General features: G+C 37.0%; 1 protein-coding gene across 1 annotated transcript in view; it reads left to right on the top strand.

The window, feature by feature from the left end:
* CNTN3 (contactin 3) overlaps positions 1-22,619 on the top strand; it is a 349,115-nt gene that overhangs the window by 102,085 nt on the left and 224,411 nt on the right. The window contains exon 3 of the mRNA XM_045992376.1: positions 10,806-10,932. Coding sequence (XP_045848332.1) covers positions 10,806-10,932 — 127 coding nt within the window. The remainder of the gene's footprint in view (positions 1-10,805; positions 10,933-22,619) is intronic.

Here is a 22,619-nt window from a genome sequence, read left to right as displayed (position 1 = left end):
TCTGAGATGAAGATGCAGAAATGTAGAGTGTGCCGGCAGCTAGCATTACATCGTAACCTTAGAAGATTTAAACTAAAATAAGAATTGCATGTTGGTTATGTGTTAACTAAATTCATGGTTCACATTAACAATTTATCATGGATTTGGGGATATTTTGCAAAGAGATCCATTTCAGGGAACAGTAAAATCTGTGCAAATGCTGACCCCTCTTAAAAGTAACTTTAAGCAACTTCTTTAAAAATCTGAGTAATAAAACAGCCCACCAATAGCTCCTTTTTTTTTTTTTAATTTTAGTGGCTAAAGCAGCTGTTATATTCAAATGAGTCATTAAAATCCAGAAATGGGGCTTCGCTTCAGCACTCAGAACTTACACAAGAAATGACTGGTAGAGTGCTGTTGCTTTTAAAAGTGCTGTTTATCTATGGCTTTAGTGAAATTGCACCTGTGTAGTACCTGTATTTTCAGTATTCAGGAGGAGTGGAAGAATTATAGGTGACCAACATCCTGTAAATTTCTTAAAAATAGCCACCTAATGATGGTAGACACCTGTGAGAACACAGTGGGGGTATTTTTTTGAGATTCATTGATGCAGTCATTCAGTTTAGCTTCTGTAAGTCCATATTTTTCTATAATGAATTATGTTGCAGTTGGACATAGATATTCCAGTTGGAGATAGGGTATTTGCCTAGGGTTGTCTTGAGAATGGCCAAATTCTTTTTTTCTTTATCTTTTTAAAAAATATTTTATTTATTTGACAGAGATCACAGGTAGGCAAGGAGGAAGGCGGGGGGGCGGGGAGAGCAGGCTCCCTGCTGAGCAGAACGCCAGATGTGGGGCTCAGTCCCAGAGCGGAAGGCAGAGACTTTAACCCACTGAGCCACCAGGTGCCCCTCTTTTTTTTTTTTTTCTTTTTTTGATCAGCATTAACACATTAACATTCTGTAAACTAAAACCATTTGCAAAGAAGCATAAACACACATATTTTGATCTAACATTAATGTACCAAGTTTTCTAATATATACAATATGATTGGCCTGATTAGGAGGTAGAAGTGTGTGTTTAATATATTCACTATTTTCCAAAGTTTGACTAGGAATAACGAAAGTATAAGTGAAAAACAAGGAAAGCCAATGTATAGTATGATAGAGCTATGTAAGCAGAGTACACAAGAATTGTTCTAAGAATTCTGAATGGAGGAAGATTGCTAAGTGGTGATACTGAGTAAAAATGAATGAAAAAATTGAGAGCAGATTTTCCTTAGACTTCCTACATGCGGGGAACTTCTCATACTTATCACTAAATGATTATCAAGAGTGGTGGCACCAAAAATGTGTCCAGAGTATTCAGTTTAACTCATCCTCTGCAACCCTGAGGATCTTTACTTCTGTTGTGTCAATGTTGAGGAAAGCAATAACCTTAACATGAGTATCATCTTTTATTCAGAGTGTTTAATATTCACTTAGAATTAGGTGGCTTAGTAGATGCGAAATGTCCAGTACAGGGCCTCGTAAGCACAAGTGTCTGTTTTATCTTCATATGTTGATGTTTGGGACTGTGCATTTGTTTAATAAGTCGAATGAGGGATTTTGCCCCATATATAGAACTAAGAAACATTTTTTTTTTTTTTTTGGAATCTGTGTTTTTATTTGCCAAGGTTACCAGCAATACACCATAGCATTTGCTCCCCTCTCCAAGCCTACAGAGAATGTAACCATTTAGCAGGTTTGGGGAGTACATTCTTGTCATTTCTACATGTTAGGACCATAAATACTCTTCCGTTTCCAAAACAGACAGTTCTTTACCTTCACTGCCTAAGTTGGTCATTCCTAAGTGAAGGAAGTTAAAGAAATACCTTACAGTCATCACAAATACAATAAAAAATAATAATCTAGGGGGCACCTGGGTGGCTCAGTGGGTTAAGCTGCTGCCTTCAGCTTAGGTCATGATCTCAGGGTCCTGGGATCGAGTCCCGCATCGGGCTCTCTGCTTGGCAGGGAGCCCGCTTCCCTCTCTCTCTCTCTCTCTCTCTGCCTGCTTCTCTGCCTATTTGTGGTCTCTCTCTGTCAAATAAGTAAATAAAATCTAAAAATAATAATAATAATCTAGGACACTGAGGGCAGGACAGACATGGTTCTAGACCAGGGATTATCAAATTGAGGATGGAAACTCATTGACGGGTAATAATACTAATGTGGTACCTATGTCTGGCATTAAAAAAAAAGAATAGGGGGGCCTGGGTGGCTCAGTGGGTTAAGCCTCTGCCTTCAGCTCAGGTCATGATCTCAGGATCCTGGGATCGAGCCCCACATTGGGCCCTCTGCTCGGCAGGGAGCCTGCTTCCTCCTGTCTCTCTGCCTCTCTGCCTACTTGTGATCTCTCTCTCTCTGTCAGATAAATAAATAAAATCTTTAAAAAAAAAAGAATAGGTTAAAGGAGATTGGGTGGGATAGAATAGAAAAACGCTATGACCCAGAATGCAACAAACATAAGTATTATTTCAAGAGACTCTTTTTTTATCACTTGTGTGTGTTTACACATACCTGCTGTGTCTACAATAAATCATGATGAAAAATAAATTTTAGTTGTGGTTAAATGAAAAATAATGAGAGCAAATTTGAGAAATTATTTAGTAATTCAAGTTCAGGCAGTTCTGAGACTCCCCCAAACCCATTCCATAGTTTCCGACACCGGTTTTGGCAATGGCCATCCTCTGTCCTGCTTCTGTGGGTCTCTGTACCTCCAGCACAGCCCAGCTTCATATCCGTAGTTGTTCAGAAAGAAGAAAGCAGGATCCTTGCTGGGAAGACGGAGCTAGATGGTATTTTATATACACAGACATTTATAAACACTGTGCTGGCTTCTGCTTACTGAGGTGTAGGCAAGAAACAATTATGCTCTTTTCTACTTTATGAGATTACACTGCAAAAATACTACAGAATGCAATCACCAGCTGGTATTACTTCTTAATAGCTTCTCCATTACAACTGATTTATAATAGAAATTCTCTATTGTATAGTTATTTTTTCATAGAAACAATAGCCTTGAAGTGGAGTTCGTTATGAAACATCCTTTCTAAAATACATGAAGGGAATCATGCCTGGGCCCCAAAGAGCTTTGACCCAATCTCTTTGGCAAACAATAGAAACCACATACATAATAATCTATTAAAACCTTTGAGGGGAGGATGTCTAAGAAATGTTTTTAAAAGAGTTAATGAAAAAAAAAGAGTTAATGAAGTCTTCAATTCAATATGATTGGTGAGAACCTTGTGAATTTGCATATATCAGAGATGTTCAGTGAAAAGTGGTATAATAGAAAGTGGGGATGCACGTGAACCACAGATTGTACCTCCTGGCTATATTGTGCACATGGCACACTGCATCTAACAGTAACATTGTAACTTTTTTTTTTTTTTTTTTTTTTGGTCATGTGGAGTTGCTATTAAACTATCTAGTAAGGAATGTATAACTCTGGGCTGAGGATTATGGAAGGATGTCAGGGAAGTTCAAAAGCACTAGAACTCACATTCATATGGAGACAAAACAATTTGAATAAAGAAAGCCAGAAAGCATTATGAAAACATTTTCATCTACAAAGACTTCAACCCATCTGCTAAGCCTTTTCCCCCCACATACATTATTTTCTGCAGTATAACAATGAAGTGGTTAACTATTTCATTCAGTTGTAAAGAACAGTTTACAAATCAGAAATGCAGCCATTGGCTGAAAGTATCAAAATTAAATATTGGGCACCCTCAAAATTCTCCCATGTTCTCTTTTACTCAATTACTGTACAAAGTGAATATTAATCCAGTGAAATAGATGCTAACTTTCATCAAAATATATGATTAGTTTACTAAAGGAAAGTGCTAAAATCTGGATAATTTTAACTTTGAACACAACTATAATGTGCGTATATGTTTATGGGTGTGGTCATCTGTGTGTGTGTGTGTGTGTGTGTGTGTGTGTGCGCGTGCGCGTGTTTTAAAGACAGGCTGCAATGAAAGAAAAATGCGATTTTTTTGCTAGAAATTTGTCATGACTTGGAAAGGTTCTTCCAGTTCACAGGAGGATTTTTTTATTGAACATTTATTTCCAGCACCTGTAAAGCTTAAATAGTCCTTTTCAGTTTTTAATTGTCTAATTATTGCACATTGCTTCCCATGCAGTTTCTTTATTTCTGTTTATGGACAAAACGTGAAACAGATTGAGCAAATCAGGTAGTAAAACCATTAATTTAGCAAATTAAATAATTTTTATTGCTTTCTATTGGTCTCTATTATGCTCTCATACTCCAGGTGTCTGCCATTCTCCAGCACTTTTTCTTATAACATAATTGCTTGATAACATTTCCAGATGTGGGAAATGGATAAATTAGTTATTCCTGGTAAGCATTTTCTTTTTCTTGTTCATCTTAAGTATACTGTGTTGCCTTTTCCCTTTTTTTCTAACATGTTAGTTATAGTACATTCAGCTGCACATGACAAAAATCCACTGGAGGTTTATTTTTCTAATGTGATGTTTGGGCTTATTTGGTTCATGTTGGTTCAGGAACTCAAAGATGTGAAGACTCTGGGTTAGCTTTTCTGTGATATATATATTATTCTCCCTCATGGTGTCTTCATGGCCATAGGGGTTCCCAGCGTGACCTCCTTCCTCACACGATAATTTCCATATCAGAAAGGAAAGGAAGCAAATTCAGCATTTCCTTCATGGTTTTTGTTTTGTTTTGTTTTGATTTTTTTCTTCAAAATCAGCATAGAGACTCTTTCCTAAAATCTTTTAGCAGGTTTTCCCTTACCTCTTGGGATAGGTGAAATTATGTCCCCCTCAAAACTTGGGTGTTGAAGACTTAATCTCCAGGTTCACAGAACATGATTTTTTGTGGACATAGGGTCATGGCAGATGGGATTAGTTAAGATGAAGTTATTAGGGTGGGCCCTAATCTATTATGACTGGTATCCTTGTAAAAGGAAAATTTGGACACAGAGACATGCACAGAGGAAAGATGACCTGATGGGACACAGGGAGAAGACCGCTCTCTATAAGCCCAGTTGACAGGTTTGGGGTAGATTCTTCCCTTATTGCCCCCTGAAGAAACCAGTCCTGCCCACACCTTGATCTGAGACTCCTAGTCTGCACAACGTGAGACAACCAATTCCTTTTGTTGAAACAACTCAGTTTGTGGTGGTGTGTCATGGTGGACTTCACAAACTAATATACCCCTCTTTCGTTGCTACTGGCCTCCTAATCCAATCCTTGTCCACCTTGCTCCACAGTCAAGAACTACAGAGAGTTCTAGGAAGGTAGTTTATCTGTGGCTTTCTGTATCTCTAATGAGAGGGAGATTTTGAAGACAACAAAAAAGAGTAATTAAGAGAGGTTGAGTTGTGAACCACCGATGTCTGCTACAACTAGTTTTTCATATACTGTGTTTGGCATTCAAATATTTGTTAAAGAAATGAATTAAGATTGAATTCTTTACCCTCCCTTGACTTTGGGAGAATATAAGTGGAATTTTATTTTTGTCATTTCTTGTTTGTTTGGGATTTTCTAGCTTTAAGCTACCGATGCAAAAGAAAAAAAAAAAGATGATGCCCCACTGCTAGAAAATGTTTCCGTATTTATTTGTTTGTTTGTTTATCTGTAGAATAGTAGGGCCTAGAATACTGATCTCATCTCATTGGTGACATATTTTATTTTCTCTGACCCAGTCTCGTGCTCCCTTCTGTTTGGTTTGGATGCCTTATAAATACATTGACTATTCCTTTCTAGCTCTACCTTCTCTTAAATTCTGCTTTAAGCTCTACCTTCTCTTAAATTCTGCTTTAAGTAGCAGTGCTCAGCTTAGCTCCTTTTTTTTTTTTTTTGCATTTTAATTATTTTTTTTATTCGTTCATTTGTTTATTTACAGCATAACAGTGTTCATTGTTTTGGCATCACACCCAGTGCTCCATGCAGTACGTGCCCTCCCTATTACCCACCACCTGGTTCCTCAACCTCCCACCACCCCCCCCGGCCCCTTCAAAACCCTATGGTTGTTTTTCAGAGTCCATAGTCTCTCATGGTTCATCTCCCCTTCCAGTTTCCCTCAACTCCCTCTCCTCTCCATCTCCCCATGTCCTCCGTGTTCTTTGTTATGCTCCACAAATAAGTGAGATCATATGATACTTGACTCCCTCTGCTTGACTTGTTTCGCTCAGCATAATCTCTTCCAGTCCTGTCCATGTTGCTACAAAAGTTGGGTATTCAAACTTTCTGATGGAGGCATAATACTCCATTGTGTATATGGACCACATCTTCCTTATCCATTCATCCGTTGAAGGGCATCTTGTTTCTTTCCACAGTTTGGCGACCGTAGCCATTGCTCCTAGCTCCCTTTTTGGTTTAACCTCTTCATTTCAAAATATCCTTCAGTTTTGCATCCTGTAGATGTGATGTAAATAAGTGAAGGAAAATAGGATATGCTCTCCTTTTTCCATAGCAATGTCAGAGATAACATCATGGTCTTTTAGGAATTTTATTTCTTTTAGTAAAAGTAATCCAACTGTCTGGAATGCTTTGTCTGTTTCTCTTTGTCAGCCTTCATAAAAATCGCATGGAGTATGACTATTAGAATTGATTGGCCACAGTTTGATCTTTTAGGTGACATTACCTTAGGAGCTCATAAAGCTTGTACTTACATTCAAAGGTAGTTATTCTGAGTAGCCCATGGGCGTTTGGGGGAAAAAATAACACCTCAGGATTGGACTTTTGGACTTATTAGTCCTGTTCGGAAATGTTATATGTCCTTTATTTTAGGCTGTAAACGTAAAATGGCGCTTTGGAGCCAGGCTAGCATATCGAAAAAATGCCCCTGTCACAGAAAGTAAAGTTTAGCATCAATCTAAATGTTACACTGAATCCATTTCGTTAGCCAGGAGGCCCCCTTCTGTTCTCAGCCAAGCGGCTTTTCGCTGGTTATGAATATCCATGTGAATCGTTAAGGTTCTGTCCTTTTGAGGATCAAAATTCATTTTGAAGAAAATGAAACTTCAGAATCTCTTCTTTTCAAGTTTATGTTGCTAGTAAGAGATGACAACATTATACCCCAGCATCTCTTATTTCCCTCTGGTGAAGCAAGAGTGAGTCGTCTTTGTTTCTTTTCAGAGTATGAAGCATGGACTGACCTGTCACATATGACTATTAATTTGTACTTCCATTTTAGGAGGATTTGAATGGCTGCTGATGGTCTAAAAAGCCTTTAGGAGCTTTAAATTTCAGAAATGGTGTGTATGTGCCTCACAGGCTGGGAACTCCAGTGTTATCCGGAAATACTGAAGTTGAAATAGCAAGCTGATGGTTAATTTTGCCTTTGAGCATATTTAGAACTGTATGTGGTTTACTGGGAAGAGAAACACACCAGGAATAGGGGTATTAGGGTCTGCTGCCAGGTCTCCCACCAAAAACAAAAACAAAAAACCAAACCTGCGTAGCCACGGTTGGGTTATTTAACTGCTCTGTGCCTCAGTTTCTGCTGGGGAGGCCAAATAACTATAAGGAGAAAACATAAGCTCTGAATTAAACTCTTAGCCTTATCAATTACTAGCTGTAAAAATATATCAGCCTTATATAGAGTTATTGTGAGAATTCCTTCATTCATCTTATTCATTCAATACATAAATACAGAATATCTGCCATGTTCTAGGAGTTGGGGATACAACAGTAAATTAGATACAAATAACAAGAGCATATGTGAACATGTATAATGTCTGCATAGAGTGACGTACAGTGAGATGTGCTTTGGGACCTCTGTGAAAGGTGGAAGTGAGGGGTGGGTGGAGGGACATGTAAGCTGAGAGGAGGACATTTATGCTGACTTCTGAATGACAAAAGGAAATCAGAGCACAGGAATAACAAGGGTGGTGGAGGCTGAGCCCATGTGTGACAACAGTCAGCATGGCCTGCGAGGCATAGACAAGAACGGCTCATAGGATAGAGGGTGGGGTCAAACAGCCTGGGAATAAGGAAAGCAAGGCTTGTAATTTCCTCAGTTCAGTGCCTGGCACATAAATGTTAGCAAATCACCTGTGATTGTCATTCTCTCAAAAGGGTGTCAGAATAAAAAGGTTTATGGTTATCTAACACCTTCATTTAAAATTAATAATGGTCTCTAGAGAAGAATTAGAGTATCATTTGGGATATGACTTGTGTTGGAAGATGATGGAATGGACATTTGAATTTTCATAGTAGTCACTTGTAGGAAATTTTTTTAAAAATACACCTTTTTTCTCTTTTTCATTGAAATCACCCCCTTCTTATCTTGACCTGATATTCCTTCTGTCAGTTTCTCTCCCCAGCTTACCTGGGATTTTCAAATCTATGCCATGATATTACTATAATATTGTTTTTAAGCTCCCCGTACATAAGTTTGTTGGAACAAGGATGCTATACCATCTCATAAGTGAACAAAATAGATTAACCACTCAAAGTAAATCAAGAGCTATTACACCAGGAAAAAAATGCAATGGAAAATCCACCATATTTGTAAATATTTACAAATAGGCATTAGAATTATTTTCAACTTTCTAAGACAATAAATTTAATTAATGAAGTCAATTGTCATTTTTGTATTTATTTGTTAATTTTTAATGCATTAAACGTACTTAGGGGTGGGAGAATCAGAAAAATGATAACATTATATCTTTTTGATTATGGGCATTAATAGCTATTTCAAAATTTACTTCTTCTAAAAGTTCTCCCTTTTTATGAAAAAAGGTGAGAAATTTTTCCTAGTGGTATTTCCCCCTCAGAGATAAATAAAACCTGGGGACTAAAGAGGATAGCAGCCAGCTTTCTTAAGGTATGGCTGGTATTAGTAAGGATTAACTTTGTGGTGATGTTGCAGTGAAAAGGGTATCCAGATTCAGCTAGACTTTGAGGTTTGAGTGCACAGTCCCTAGATTACCCGTATTTCTAATACCAACTGCAAGTTCTGGCTTTGATAATTTGCTAGAGGGACAGACAGGAGTCACTGAAAGCTACTATAATCATGATTATGGTTTATTATAGGGAAAGGATACATACTAAAATCAGCCAAAGGAGGAAACCCATAAGATAGCATGTGGACAGTTCCCAAAAGCTAAGGTTTTGTTGTCCTCAGGATGAGTAAACCTCCTGGCATTGATGTGCATTAGTAAGCAAAGACTCTTGCCAACCAGGGAAACTCACCAAGCCTCAGTGTTCAGGGTTTTTACTGGGGCTTCATTACATAATTAGTGACTCGTGATGGCACATGTAGTTGAACTCAGTTGCCAAAGTCAGCTCATACCTCATGACAAAAATCTCCCACCATCAATCATAAATTGGTCTTTCTGGTATGGCCAGGCCCCATTCCACACTGTCAGGTGTGGCTGGTCCCACCCTCAGATCCAAGGTGGCCAGACCCCACCCTAAATGAAGGCATTTCCATCACAAATGGCATAGGTTACCTGCCAGAAGGTGAGGGCAAAGATCAGATGAAGGACAAGGCTTTCTTTGAGGATAACAAGAGGGTGTCACTGCCTGGAATCTGGACTCAGATGTTCTAGAGTTTGTACCTTCTGCAAGGCTGTGTGAACTTGCCCCTGTCACCTAGCTACTTTTAGACCCCATGCTTCTCTTCAGTTCATTAGGAATAATGATCTCTCTGAAGATGAAAGAACAGATATGGCCACGAAGGGTTCGTGCGCTGGCAGCAGCTACTGCTGTTTTCATCATGTCAGTGATTATTTTCAGTATCGTGTTATTTTATTATTCTTGTTATTATGGTAAACATTTCTTAGGAATGTTATTACTACTTGTAGTAGCCAAAATATAAGTTCATAGTTTCTGGACTTTTTTGGTTGCTTTTCTAACCTGTTTTCTTTGTCTGACTACTTGTGAGCTCTCTTTGTTTCTTAGTCTGTTTATTCATTCTTTGCTTCAGTAGGAGTTGCTCCTATTTTACTGAGTGCTCCCAAGATAGGAGAGTAAAGAATTTTTTTTTTCTTTTTCCTTTTTTTTCCCCCCTGTGAGTTTGTTTGTTTTCAGAAATGCTCTGGCAATGATTGTACAACTAAAGTGGCATAAGCATTTGTTGATTGTGTTATCTCATTCCTGTTTAAATTCATAGCACAAAGACAGATTTTTATTTTTGTGTATATGTGGAAATTCTCAGAAAATATTTGAGTTTTTTCTTTAAAAGACACTTTCAAAGATACTTCCTTAGGGTTATATCCTTCTCGTCACTTGGTTGGTAATAAAGTGGAAATACCACCAAGTGTTGAGTGTTTTGAGGTCAAAACAGAAAAAGAATATTATCAACCTTCAGATTCGCATCATGGCAGATTTTATGAAAAAGATCATGCTGAGGTATTCAGCTAGTCTTGGTAAAGACCCTTAGGACAGAAAGACCTTCTGCAATAGAATATTCACCAGTGAAAAGTTAGGTAGAGTTTATATTATAAAAAGTAATTAGTACCGCCTCATTTTTACTTTAAAGGAATTTTATTAAAATGGCAATGTTTTTCAATACTAGTTTTCATTGTTGCATACATGTTACTAGGCTGTCAGCGGTTTCACTGATGCTCATTAGCAAAGCACTGCCTGCAGAGCGTGTTCTGTGGACAAGGGAAGCATATCTGCTTTTTCTTTTTTTTTTCTCCTTCTTCTGTTTTTTGTTTTTTGTCTTTTTTTGAAAGAGCAGATACTGGTTACTTGTTTTTCTTCTTTGATTCTAGAATACAGATTTTTAAGTACCTTTCACTTACTGTGATTGTTTATTTTGGATGTCTCCCACCCATACAGGTGAGCTTCTCTTGCAAGGTCCAGTGTTTATCAGAGAGCCCAGCAACAGCATTTTCCCTGTGGGTTCAGAGGATAAAAAAATAACTTTAAATTGTGAAGCAAGAGGCAACCCCTCACCTCATTACAGGTACAGTGACAAGTTTGCAAATCCAAATTATGAAATAACAATGTGGCAATAATTTTTTTGTTTGTTTGTTTCAGTATATTCGTGGCATCACTAAGAAAGAATACATGAAACTGTAGTTGTATGTCATGTTCAGCCAATCTCATACGTAAACATTTGGATCCCTATTGTATATATTTGATTGATTATTTACTTTATAAGAGTTCTTGATTTAAAGGAGACATGGTAGAATCTCTTAAATAAACAATGTTCTATTTACTCATTTATAGTGCAATTTAATGTATAAACATGTGTTTATATGTAGTCATTGGAATCATATATATCCATTGTGGGGATAAAACCAGATGTTCCAAAGGTATTTAGAAATCATAGTTGGAAAAAAAATACCTTTCAGCATTTAGACTTCTTCCTCTACCATTTTACTGACTATGTGTTTGAAGATTCATTAAGTATAGAAGAATAAAATAACACTCTTACTAAAGTAATTTTAATTATTCCTGGAGAGAAATTATATTTGATTTAGTAGGGTTTTTTTATGTAAAAGTATGTGTTTTTCAGATTACGTGAATACTTGTTCACTGAAAACCTTCAAACATCACAGAAAGGTATAAGGAAGAAAAAAGAAAAAAAATCTGAATTCCCATCACCTTAAGATAAAAGTATTAACGTTTGGGGGACGATGGTAGCTTATTTGGATGGGATGGTATTTACTTTTTTAAAGAACACAAGATTAACAAGTTTTACTGTTAGGTGTGCTTAGGTGACCCAATTTAATGAAGAAATGAATTATTTATAAAGAGCATATGCTGCTTTCATATAAGTGGCTACGAAAAAGTGCTTGAGGCACCTTGAAAATAATATGCTCTTTTGAATACTATGAGCATTTGTCTTGAAAATTTTGTTTACAGTATTAGTTTCTTGGCAAAAGCTTTTCTATAACCTGCCGAACAAGCATACTTCAGCATGTATTAATAAAATTCTAAGTGTTTAGAGTAGTCATATAGATCTATTGAACTTCTTTTGTTTTCTTAATCCATGTAAGTAATAGAAGCCAACATTCCTTGTTAAGTTGGGTCAACCTTGGGTTAGAAGGTAGACCTTTGTATTTTTGCCTCTGGAAGTAACCAAGGTCAGTCTCTTAAACAATATTCAAGATGTGCTCATTGAGCCCCTGCTGGATACTTGCACCAAAATAAACAACGATTCCAGGTTACTGGTCAGAAATGGCAGAGGTGATAAAAAGTTTTCTCTCTGCCTCCTCCTCACCCTATAGAAATAAGAAAAGTATAGCAAAGGATTAAAAAAAAAAAAAACAAGAGTCTGTATTAATGAGATAGTTCAATTAATCAGATATAAGCAGAAGCAACATCTGAACATATTTTCCTCTTTGGGGAAAAGATGAACAGATCAACTTTAATAAGATGTTGTCCTGGAAACATTTTTCCCCAGCATTTTCATAGGACATTCTACCATTTTCCAAATTTATCCATTTGTTTGTCCCTGAAACAGAAGATTCTCCTTTTAGATATGACTGTAATATGATAGAGTCCATATGAATGACTCATCTGTGGGCTGTTTCTCTGTTGTCTGTAAAGTTGTATTCCTAGCATTTATCTTATGAATAATTTGATGATAAATGTGTTCAGCTGAAACGTTGTCATTAGATACAAGATTTTTTCAGACAGGATTGTATTTCTAAGGGAAGAGTTTAATTACGTTTGTAAAATTTTACCAAATAGCGAGAAATCTTGAGCTCAGAAATCCAGAAATAGTCTTTTGTTGCAATCACTTCTTTATATATTGGGTGTTTATTGTAATGCCAGAGAGTGTGTTTTTAAGCATACTGACAACATGTATAAAATGTGGATGAAGAGGTCCTGCCATTTACATAGAGCTTTGTATGTTTTATAATGTGCCCTGAGATGTTGTATGTTGCAGTTTAAACAAAATCTGTACCTGAGACTAGGAGATATGTGACTTAAATTGATCATTCCTTTTATGTCTGATAATTGCAGAAATTTAACATGCTAGGTATTGTTTTAAAGTGCTTTGGTTTGTAGCCAAATAGAGCAGACACTTTCATTATAGCTCTAAAGATTTTCTGAAGTTAAGACTTGTAACCAATATAAAATTCCACTTAAACTAAGGGTTTTTAGTCACTAGAAGTCAAGACCTTGAAAGACCACAAGAGAACCTCTTTACATTGTGAAAATATTAGGCTTTCCTATAACAATTCCATTATTCATGTTATCTGTATAAGAGGTTATACTGATAGAGCAAATGAGAGTATAGAACAATGTAGGTTATAATTATGACCTTATCTATTTGGGCAATACCTTCCATTATAGCCTGTTTTTTTCCTCCTAGCTTTTGACGTTCATAGTCAGTCATGTTATGTTCTATAATATTCTTTAAGTATTTCAGAAGAATATATGCTTGCTTTTTCTTATTTTTTTACTATCCTTTAAAAGCTACAGATAAATGGTTTAAGTGTGGAATAACATTGAAGACATAAAAATGGGGATTTTCTTTTTTACATGAAATCAGAGAAACATGATGTTTTTTATAAGTATTTTTAAATATAAGCAGTTAGATAGATAAATAGATACCATGGAAGAAAATCAGTGGTTCATGTGAAATGACAAGTTAAAAACAATACAAATATGTTTCCTATGATTCAGAATAAAGTTTAATAGTCTTAGAAAAGAATATCCTTCGTAAGCCCACAGGCTCTCTTGTAGACTGAGACAGATTTGTCTGATGAGAGATCTTTTCTTGGTTATCCCATTGGGTAAAAAGAACTCTTAATTGGCCATGTTAGAAATCCAAAAGTTCAGAAATTCTCTAGAGAAATTACTTGTGTTAGGGTTTAATTGAGAATTTTATCCTTTCCTTTGCATCTCCCCACCTAAGCCCCAAAGTCTATATTTAAAGGTTAATTAGTATTCATTCTCATTGTAATTGCCGATGACGCTGAAAGAGATTACCCTGAGGGAGTATTAATAACATTTTTAAATGGGAGGGGCTTTCTCTGACTTTTCATGGGATTATAAATGCTTACCATTTGCTCAGATGAAAGACCCCAAATAGGAACATCCATGGTCGCTTCTACTGATGTCAGTCAGCCTTTAAAGGAACCACATATTGGAGAGAGACTGGGTTAAAATATGCAGATGCCTCTGGGTGGGTGTGCCTTAAGAACGTATAGACAGGGGTGCCTGGGTGGCTCAGTAGGTTAAAGCCTCTGCCTTCTGCTCAGGTATGGTCCCAGAATTCTGTGGATGGAGCCCCACGTCGGGCTCTCTGCTCAGCGGGGAGCCTGCTTCCTCCCCTCTCTCTGCCTGCTACTCTGCTTACTTGTCATCTCTGTCAAATAAATAAATAAATAAAATCTAAAAAAAAAAAAGAACATATAGACACTTTGAATAATAACTGGAAGCTGTCCAACACTTAGTCACAAGCCTGTTGAATCATCATGACTGCTTCTCAGCACTGGCCACTGGTTACCATCCAGGAATCCCAGGCCAGTGTAACAAAAGCTTTTCAAGAGATCTTTTAAAATTCAGGTATTTTTTTCCTTCAGAAACTCTCCTTCCAGTGTTAACTCTGCCTTTCTTTTTAATCATGATGTAGGCCAAAGAAAATAAGGCTTCAAGTGAAATACGTCCTACGTGGGCTTTATGTTTTCCGCATTTAGTCTAGCTTGAGATTGAAAAGCTATGTTGTCCAGGATGGTAGCTAGTAGCCAGAAGTTGACCCTATAGATTTAGATCAGTTAGATTTAAAATGTATTACCTCAGTCAAGGCAGCCTTCTTTTTTTTTTTTTTTTTTTTTCCTTTTTAAGATTTTATTTATTCATTTGAGAGAGAGAGAGCATGAGTTGGGGGAAGAGCAGGAGAAGCAGACTCCCTTTTGAGCCAGGAACTTGATATAGGCTCCATTCCCAGGACCCTGAGACCATGAGCTGAGCCAAAGGCAGACACTTAACCAACTGAGCCACCCAGGCACCTCTACACAACCTTATTTCAAGGGCTGAGTAGGCATGTGTGGCCAATAGCTGTACGAGAGGGAACCAATGATCACTTTTATGTTTCTAGAAAGTGCTTTTGGGTGGCACTGCTCTAGACTAAACCTCGAAACTGTAGCTTTTCTGTTTTTTCTCCTCAAAAGGAAATAATCACAACATTATTGTTTTCCAGGTCTATATAAGTAAACTATGTTAATATGGTACAGTGTGAAAAATATCGATATACAAGTTATAAGGACTAAATATCATGGCAAAATATCATGTCCCCTGCCTCAGTTTCTCCCTTTTAGGTATGATTCCCTCTAATGGAATTTACCAAAAGTCTACTAAATGCATTCAGTGTAAGATAGAAAATAAAAGAGACTAATTTCTGCTCATGTTTATTGAAAGAGTAAAATGTAAGGAAGTGAAGTCTGAGGTAATTTATTGTCTATACATACAGAGTCACAAACACACACACACATAATGTACCACTGTACATGGTGCCGCATGTATGTGGCTATATGTATGTACTATATTTGTATATGCTATATTTTCTACATGTACAATATAAAATATAGCATATGGAGAGTATATAATATACTCTATATTCTGTATAATAATATCTGATATATATTTTAAGTATAATTTTTATTATATGCAGTTTGTCTCTTACGTATATATTGTTGCCATGTAAGATCTAAAGTCACTATTATTTCACTTTTATGCTTGCTTCAGGGCAAGTAAGTGTTTTTGTTCCTCTAATTCTCTTGGCCCTTAAAGAGATACAATCCTTTCTGCTGGGTTACTGGGCCCGATTCTCTGTGTTTATGTTCACGCTCAACAACTTTTAGTGTCCTGATTTCTCCAGCTGATGAGTTCTCATCCGCATACCCATAGTCAGGCACTAAAATCAATGAAATCTGCACAGGGTTGGAGTGATTGCTAACCATTAAAAAGTAAAGAATATCTATACTGCCTGAGGGAAGCCGAGGGAGACAGCATCTCTTACCGGGCGTTTTAAACTTGTCTGCATTACCATGTCTCTCATGAAGCCTTCGCAGTATCTTCTGTGTTGGGTCTCAGGTTGTGGTGATGCCCATTGTACCCTGTGCCTACCTGAATGGTAAAACTTACAAAAATGTGCAATTGTCTCAGTAGGATATAACTCCCTTAAATATGAGGACTGTATGTTCTTCCTCCTTACCTCACAAATACGTAGCAAACAGTGCCTGCTAATGTGGAGCCTGAAAAAAAATGGAATGCAAAATGGGAGAAAACAAAGCAAATTTGGTATTAGATCATGTTAGAAGTCAAGAATGTCATGAGGGGCACCTGGGTGGCTCAGTGGGTTAAGCCTCTGCCTTCGGCTCAGGTCATGGTCCCGGGGTCCTGGGATCGAGCCCCGCATCAGGCTCTCTGCTCAGCAAGGAGCCTGCTTCCTCCTCTCTCTCTGCCTGCCTCTCGGCCTACTTGTGATCTTTCTCTCTGTCAAATTAAAAAAAAAAAATCTAAAAAGAATCTCATGAAAGATCAGAGGGTGAGAAGTGGTCAGTAGTACATTTTATAGCATATCCTAAGTTTGGACTGATTCCCCTTTTTGGCTCCCTTTTAAGACATATCGCCCATGAAGCGACAAAAGAACACGAGGCCTACTTATATCCTCCCCATAGCAGCTGGAAAGAGAGGACGTCCTTCCTGTTAGTGTCAACAAAAGTTCCGAATGCTGTCAGAAATAAAAACATAGCTTATAGTGTGAGCAGTCTATAACCCAAGAAAAATGTAGAAGTTAGATTTTTAGATATCACAGATGGGAGTGTCAAAATTAATTCACACCATTTGTTCTTCTTTCTTGTGTTTTTGAAGTGGGGTTAGGAAGAAGGAAAACGTATTGGTCAAAACCAAGTTAAATCAGTTGGGTCACATTCGTATTCTTAACTAATCACTGAGGCCGAGGTTGAATTGTTCTGAGTGGCCAGACCAGGTCATGTAAGGAGCAGGCTCTTCAAAGGGAGTGAGGCAGAGAAGACAGGAATAGCAAACCTCATCTGTAATTCTCATAGGAATAATTTTAAGGCAATCACTGATCAATTGGAACCAGGCTGTAACTCTGTAAACTGAAGAGTTGCTTTTAATCCCAGCGGGTTTTTTTTTTCTTAAATATATATGCTTAAAACTGATCAATGAGTGAGAAATGGGAATCCATGTCATAAAACACATTTTAAAAACTTAATTTTTAAAAGCACAACATTGCAATTTAACTCATTTTTATCTTTGGCAATTATTGCTGAAGCCTAACTAGTTATTTTTGGATAAAGTATTGAATATGCAAATTCGAACATTCATTCTTTCAAGGGCTGCAATTATTCTCATCACTTCAGTAAACATATTAACAAACATTGCATTTGAACACAAATGCATTTGCTTATTAACTTGAAAGCCGTATCTAAAACTGCAAATTGCTTCTGTGATTAAATTCCTAATTTTCCTGTCAAACCCCAAATAAAGTATTGCCTGTTGATTTAACAAGTGTTTAGTGTGGGCTTATTTCCCAAACCTAGCCCCACTTCCCTAAAGATTTCAATAAATTATTTTGTTCTTCTCACTTTGTTTTATGTTGAAGTCTACCATGTGACATTAGTTTTTTCACCAGCATATTGTTCGTATTTCCGTTTTCCTGACCAGATTTGGTGGGATAGGGTAGATATCCTGAAGGACATTGCCTTTGTATAATCAACTGTAAGGTAAATTATATCTGGGGATTATTTTGAAAATCACCTGAAGTCACTGAGTTTTGTTAGTTTCATTTTTCAAAGGGAACAGTCTCTACCCTTGTGATGTTCTAGTGAAAGATGCTGTTTAGGGCTTGGTGCCTTAAATTATACCAATGAGATAGATCTATGCTTATATGCATGATTGTTGTTCACGCTAGTGAGGTTTTGTGTAAGACTTGCTATCTCCTGTAATAACTAGTATTGTAAATAAATAAGAACTAATAAGGTAAATGAAAATAAATATGCATTCGAGATGTTTTATTGTTAATATGGATGACCACAGTGAGGGATGACTATATGTCATGGTTATGGCTAGGTTACTCCACTCACAAAACTTCTATAAGCACCTACGGTATATCCCCTATTATGGCTGATGGTGGGAATTCAGCAGTCATGACTGCTGATGACTGATTCAAACAGTCATCGTTCATGGCAGGTCATGCTTTCAAAAGCATTTTTCAACTCTGAAAGTTTAGACTTTTCATACTGGTTGAACTTATCATATAAATTCATGTTTGTGCACACACACACACACACACAGACACATAGTTTGTTCTTTGTGTTGGAAGCAATGGTTCTTCTACACTCAGTCACTGATGTTTTAGTGTATTTCCCAGAAGTGACAAGTATAGTTTTCATCATGAGGAAGCAGTAACTGCCAGTTGTAATAGCGTCTGTATCCGCTACCTTATGCTGTTATATTCAAAATTCAAAACCTGTTAGCTCAAGGGCATGCATGATGTTTTAAAGAAATTCTATTAAAAAAAAAATGTTTAGAAGGAGATTGGCCATAGACTTCTACTATTCCATTTAACAGGCTTGGCCCAGTCTCCTTACTCTGCATCCCCAGCCTCTCTCCAGTGAGGAGATACCAGCACCTTGCTGTGTATAGGATGCAGAGAGATTTTAGAGGTGGTTTGATAAGATTCATGTGATCTCAAGAAGGCTAGCAGAGTGTGAAGCCCAGACTTCTCATTCCAGCTCCCAACTCCTATGTATTGGCCCAGAAACAAATTCACATAGAACCTTCACACCAAGATATGCAAAGGGATGAGAGCTCATCGCCTGAAAATCAGTAGATTTGTGAAATATGAATATTAAACCATTTCTCACTTGTGGATTCTAAAAGCAAATCCTAATTTGTGTAGAATGAGCATTTGAACACTGAAGGCTGGCAGTGAACTGAGATCATTCAAGAGTGTTACAACATGATGATTACACAAAGGTGCTTAATCTTGTGACATTTACCACCGAACTAAAGCTACAAGGTTAGTCTGTTCCTAGAGCACAATGTAAATGTTATAGGATTGAAATGCTGGTGTATGCAGCCTCCAGAACCATGGTGCTGTCTTCTTTTGCTCCAGATCACTGCATTAAGCCTTTTGGAATGGAATTTGGGTATGCAAATGTTACTTGCATGAATTTTTAAACAATTCTGTCAATTCAAAAAGATTTCATTCTTGAACTTTAGAGTTTCTCATGAACTTCACATTTGAGTCATAAAAGTGGACATCTGCATTTATTACAAAGAATTGTGACTGCGCAAATCTAAAAGATAGTATTACCTCTAAAAGCTTCCCAAATTCATGGCCTAACTGTGACATTCACCTGTCACACTTGGTTACCACATGTTGTGTTCGTGAACTCTGCACAGTTGACTACAATTTACTGCAAAGAAGGTTTACATAATTTATAGATTTATTGGACACATACTTTGTAAAAGGAGTATGTGTGTCTGTCTTCAGTTTTCCTGAATGTTTCTTGTACAGAAGATAATCTCAGAAATATTTAGAAATCAGGCCCAAATATGAATATTTTGCTTTGGGAACACAAGTACATTATATTCTCAGGATATGATAATTTTTGGAATTTCAGGCCCAGAGATCCCTTACACATTCAGAGTTTAAATAAATATAGCCCTTTCTAATTCATATACTTTCAACAAGAGGAAAAACAATTAATGTTTAATAAGGTATTGAGAAATTTTACATCACCTGGGGATGAGGTCTAGTTAATAATGAATAGTGTTAAGAAGGAGAGAAATAATTATATCACCTCGTTAAGAGAGAATTAGCATTCTTTGGGGTATGTCATGTACATCTTAGCTCTGAAGAGTTTGTTCAAGCGAAAGCACTCTTACTTTTGTTATAGCAGAAACATTTAAAAGAGAATAGATTTTACCTTTTCACCTAATGAAATAATCTAGGGATTCAGTCTGTATGATGAAGATTGAGCTAAAGGAAGTAAGAAACATTTAAGCATACAAAAATCTTTTCCATTTTAGTTGTTTAGTCAAAGCTTTGGGATGATAGCTTTTAGATCTTAGACACTTACTGAAATACACTATTCTCTCACGTACTTTACGATCTCTTAAATCTTTCCAGCTATTAAACAGGTAAGAAGAAGGGCTTCTCCGCATTTTTATTTATCTTTACAATTTTCCACATAGCCACTGTACCTTTTTTATTCATCAGCTAAACACAAAAGCACAATTTTCAAATGAAGCCATCAGGCAAGCTTAGTCAGGCCATAAACATTCTAACTCTAAAGCTAAAATCCTTTTTTCCCATACAAACTCTATTTTATAGGGAACAAAAACACCAAGTACCCTTTGTCATGGGTACTTGACAAATATGTGGAATTATGCACATCTTTTCTGGTTTGAGTTTAGAGAAGTTTTTCCCACTGCAAGCATGAAGTTGCTCAGAAACTAACAAGCCATTTACAGCTTAAAAATTCAACCCCCCCCACTTGTGATTTATTGTCCTATTGATTCCCTGAAAGTCAAGCCCAGCATGTGTAGGACTATGTCTTCCCCATGTTGTGTGTCTGCATGTGTACCTGCCTGAGAATTCATTGCAACATGGGGCTGAACTTATACATTTGTTCACTTCCTATGGTTTCTGTCATTACAATTTTATTATGTATTATTCAGATACAGAAAATGAGATTAACATATAATCTAGTCCAATGATGAATATCCCTATAACTATTCCTCAAGAAAGAAAACCAAAAATCTAAATTTCCTAGTATTTGCCCCCTGAACATATCCCACTTTCTCCATGAGAGCTTTAAAATACCTTGAAGTGGAGGTTTATAATTTTCGCAGGTTTTACAACTTCATATAAATGGTATCAGATTATATTTTATTAAATGTTTCATGATTATTTGAGATTTTCCATACTAAATTCATTACTTTTGACAGCTAATATTTCATTTACCTTTGCATAATTTCATTTGTGATAATGTTAATATTTCATGTCTTTATTTACTTTTAGAGCATGTAATATGTTCAGGTTAAATATTTTATATATTAATACAACAATTTTTAGATCACACATGACATGATGAAAGGACTCTGGGCTAGAGTTCAGATGAGGGCTACTTCTGATGCAACAATGATTTATTTGGGAACAATTGACATCTTACTCAACTTTTCATTGAAATCTTCATCTGTAAAATGAGTATTAGATTACCCAACTTCTCAAAGTTACAAAGAGCAACTGAGGTGATTGTTGTTTTGTTTTGTTTTGATTTTTTAAAGGTTTTATTTATTTATTTAACAGAGAGAGAGAGAGATCACAAGTAGGCAGAGAGGCAGGCAGATAGAGAGAGGGGGAAGCAAACTCCCTGCTGAGCAGAGAGCCCAATGTGGGGCTCAATCCCAGGACCCTGGGGTCAGCCACCCAGGTGCCCCAGTGATTGTTGTTTTAATACAAAAAAATTTATAGAACTGATAGTGGTTTCTTTTTACTATAAACATTAAGTCTTCTAGGAGGTGAATGACTCTAATTTATATAGTGGGTTTGTTCTGAAGACTATGGGATATTTCTGAGTTTTTATTTTTTTAATTATTTTAATTACTTTTAAAAGAATTTATGTATTTATTTGACAGAGAGAGACACAGTGAGAGAGGGAACACAGCAGGGGAAATGGGAGAGGGAAAAGCAGGCTTCCCGCCAAGCAGGGAGCCTGATGTGGGATTTGATACCAGGACCCTGGGATCATGACCCAAGCTGAAGGCAGATGCTTAACAACTGAGCTACCCAGGCATCCCTATTTCTGAGGTTTTTTTGTTTGTTTGTTTGTTTGTTTGTTTGTTTTAAATTAACCCTCATTTTTTTTTTAAAGATTTTATTTATTTATTTGACGGAGAGAAATCACAAGAGAGGCAGGCAGAGAGAGAGGAAGGGAAGCAGGCTCTCCGCTGAGCAGAGAGCCAGATGCGGGACTCGATCCCAGGACCCTGAGATCATGACCTGAGCTGAAGGCAGCGGCTTAACCCACTGAGCCACCCAGGCGCCCCCCTATTTCTGAGTTTTTAAGGGTGAAGTCTACTTTGATGTGTCAAGTATGCTCACTGTTTAAAAACGGTTTTTTCTGGAGATACCTTGGTGACTCAGTCAGTAGTCTCCAGCTTTGGTTCCAGTCATGTTCTCAGGGTCATGAGATCGAGCCCCATGTCAGGTTCCACACTCAGCAGGGAGTCCGCTTGAGATTCTCTCTCTCCCTCTAGCTCTGCCCGTCCCCCTACTCTTTCTCTCTCCTTCTCTCTCAAATAAATAAATCTTTTTAAAAAGAACCCTAGTTTTTCTGTTTAAAAACTCTTGTTCAAAAACTAGCATCTTTTCTTTTTCTTTTTTTCTTCAGTCTTCCCATTGATAAATATGGCTCTGGGGTTAATGCCTTTAGTATGTGAGACCCCCTAGGTGGCATTTAGGGTTTTTTATGGTGGTATACCATTTAGTAAATAGCATTGTGATGGCTGAGAAGAGTGGAGAGTGCCTCAGGGATGGGTATTTACCCAGACAAATTGAAATGGATAGTTGAGCACTTATCCAATTAATTTATTAAATGTGCTCAGTCAGTCTGAATAAATCAAAGAAGTGTGCTCTTTCCCCCCTTCATC

This window comes from Meles meles, chromosome 20 (assembly GCF_922984935.1).
Source record: "Meles meles chromosome 20, mMelMel3.1 paternal haplotype, whole genome shotgun sequence".
In the NCBI taxonomy this organism is placed as follows: Eukaryota; Metazoa; Chordata; class Mammalia; order Carnivora; family Mustelidae; genus Meles; species Meles meles.
Note: the sequence above shows the minus strand (reverse complement) of the source record. Positions and strands in the feature narration are given on the sequence as shown.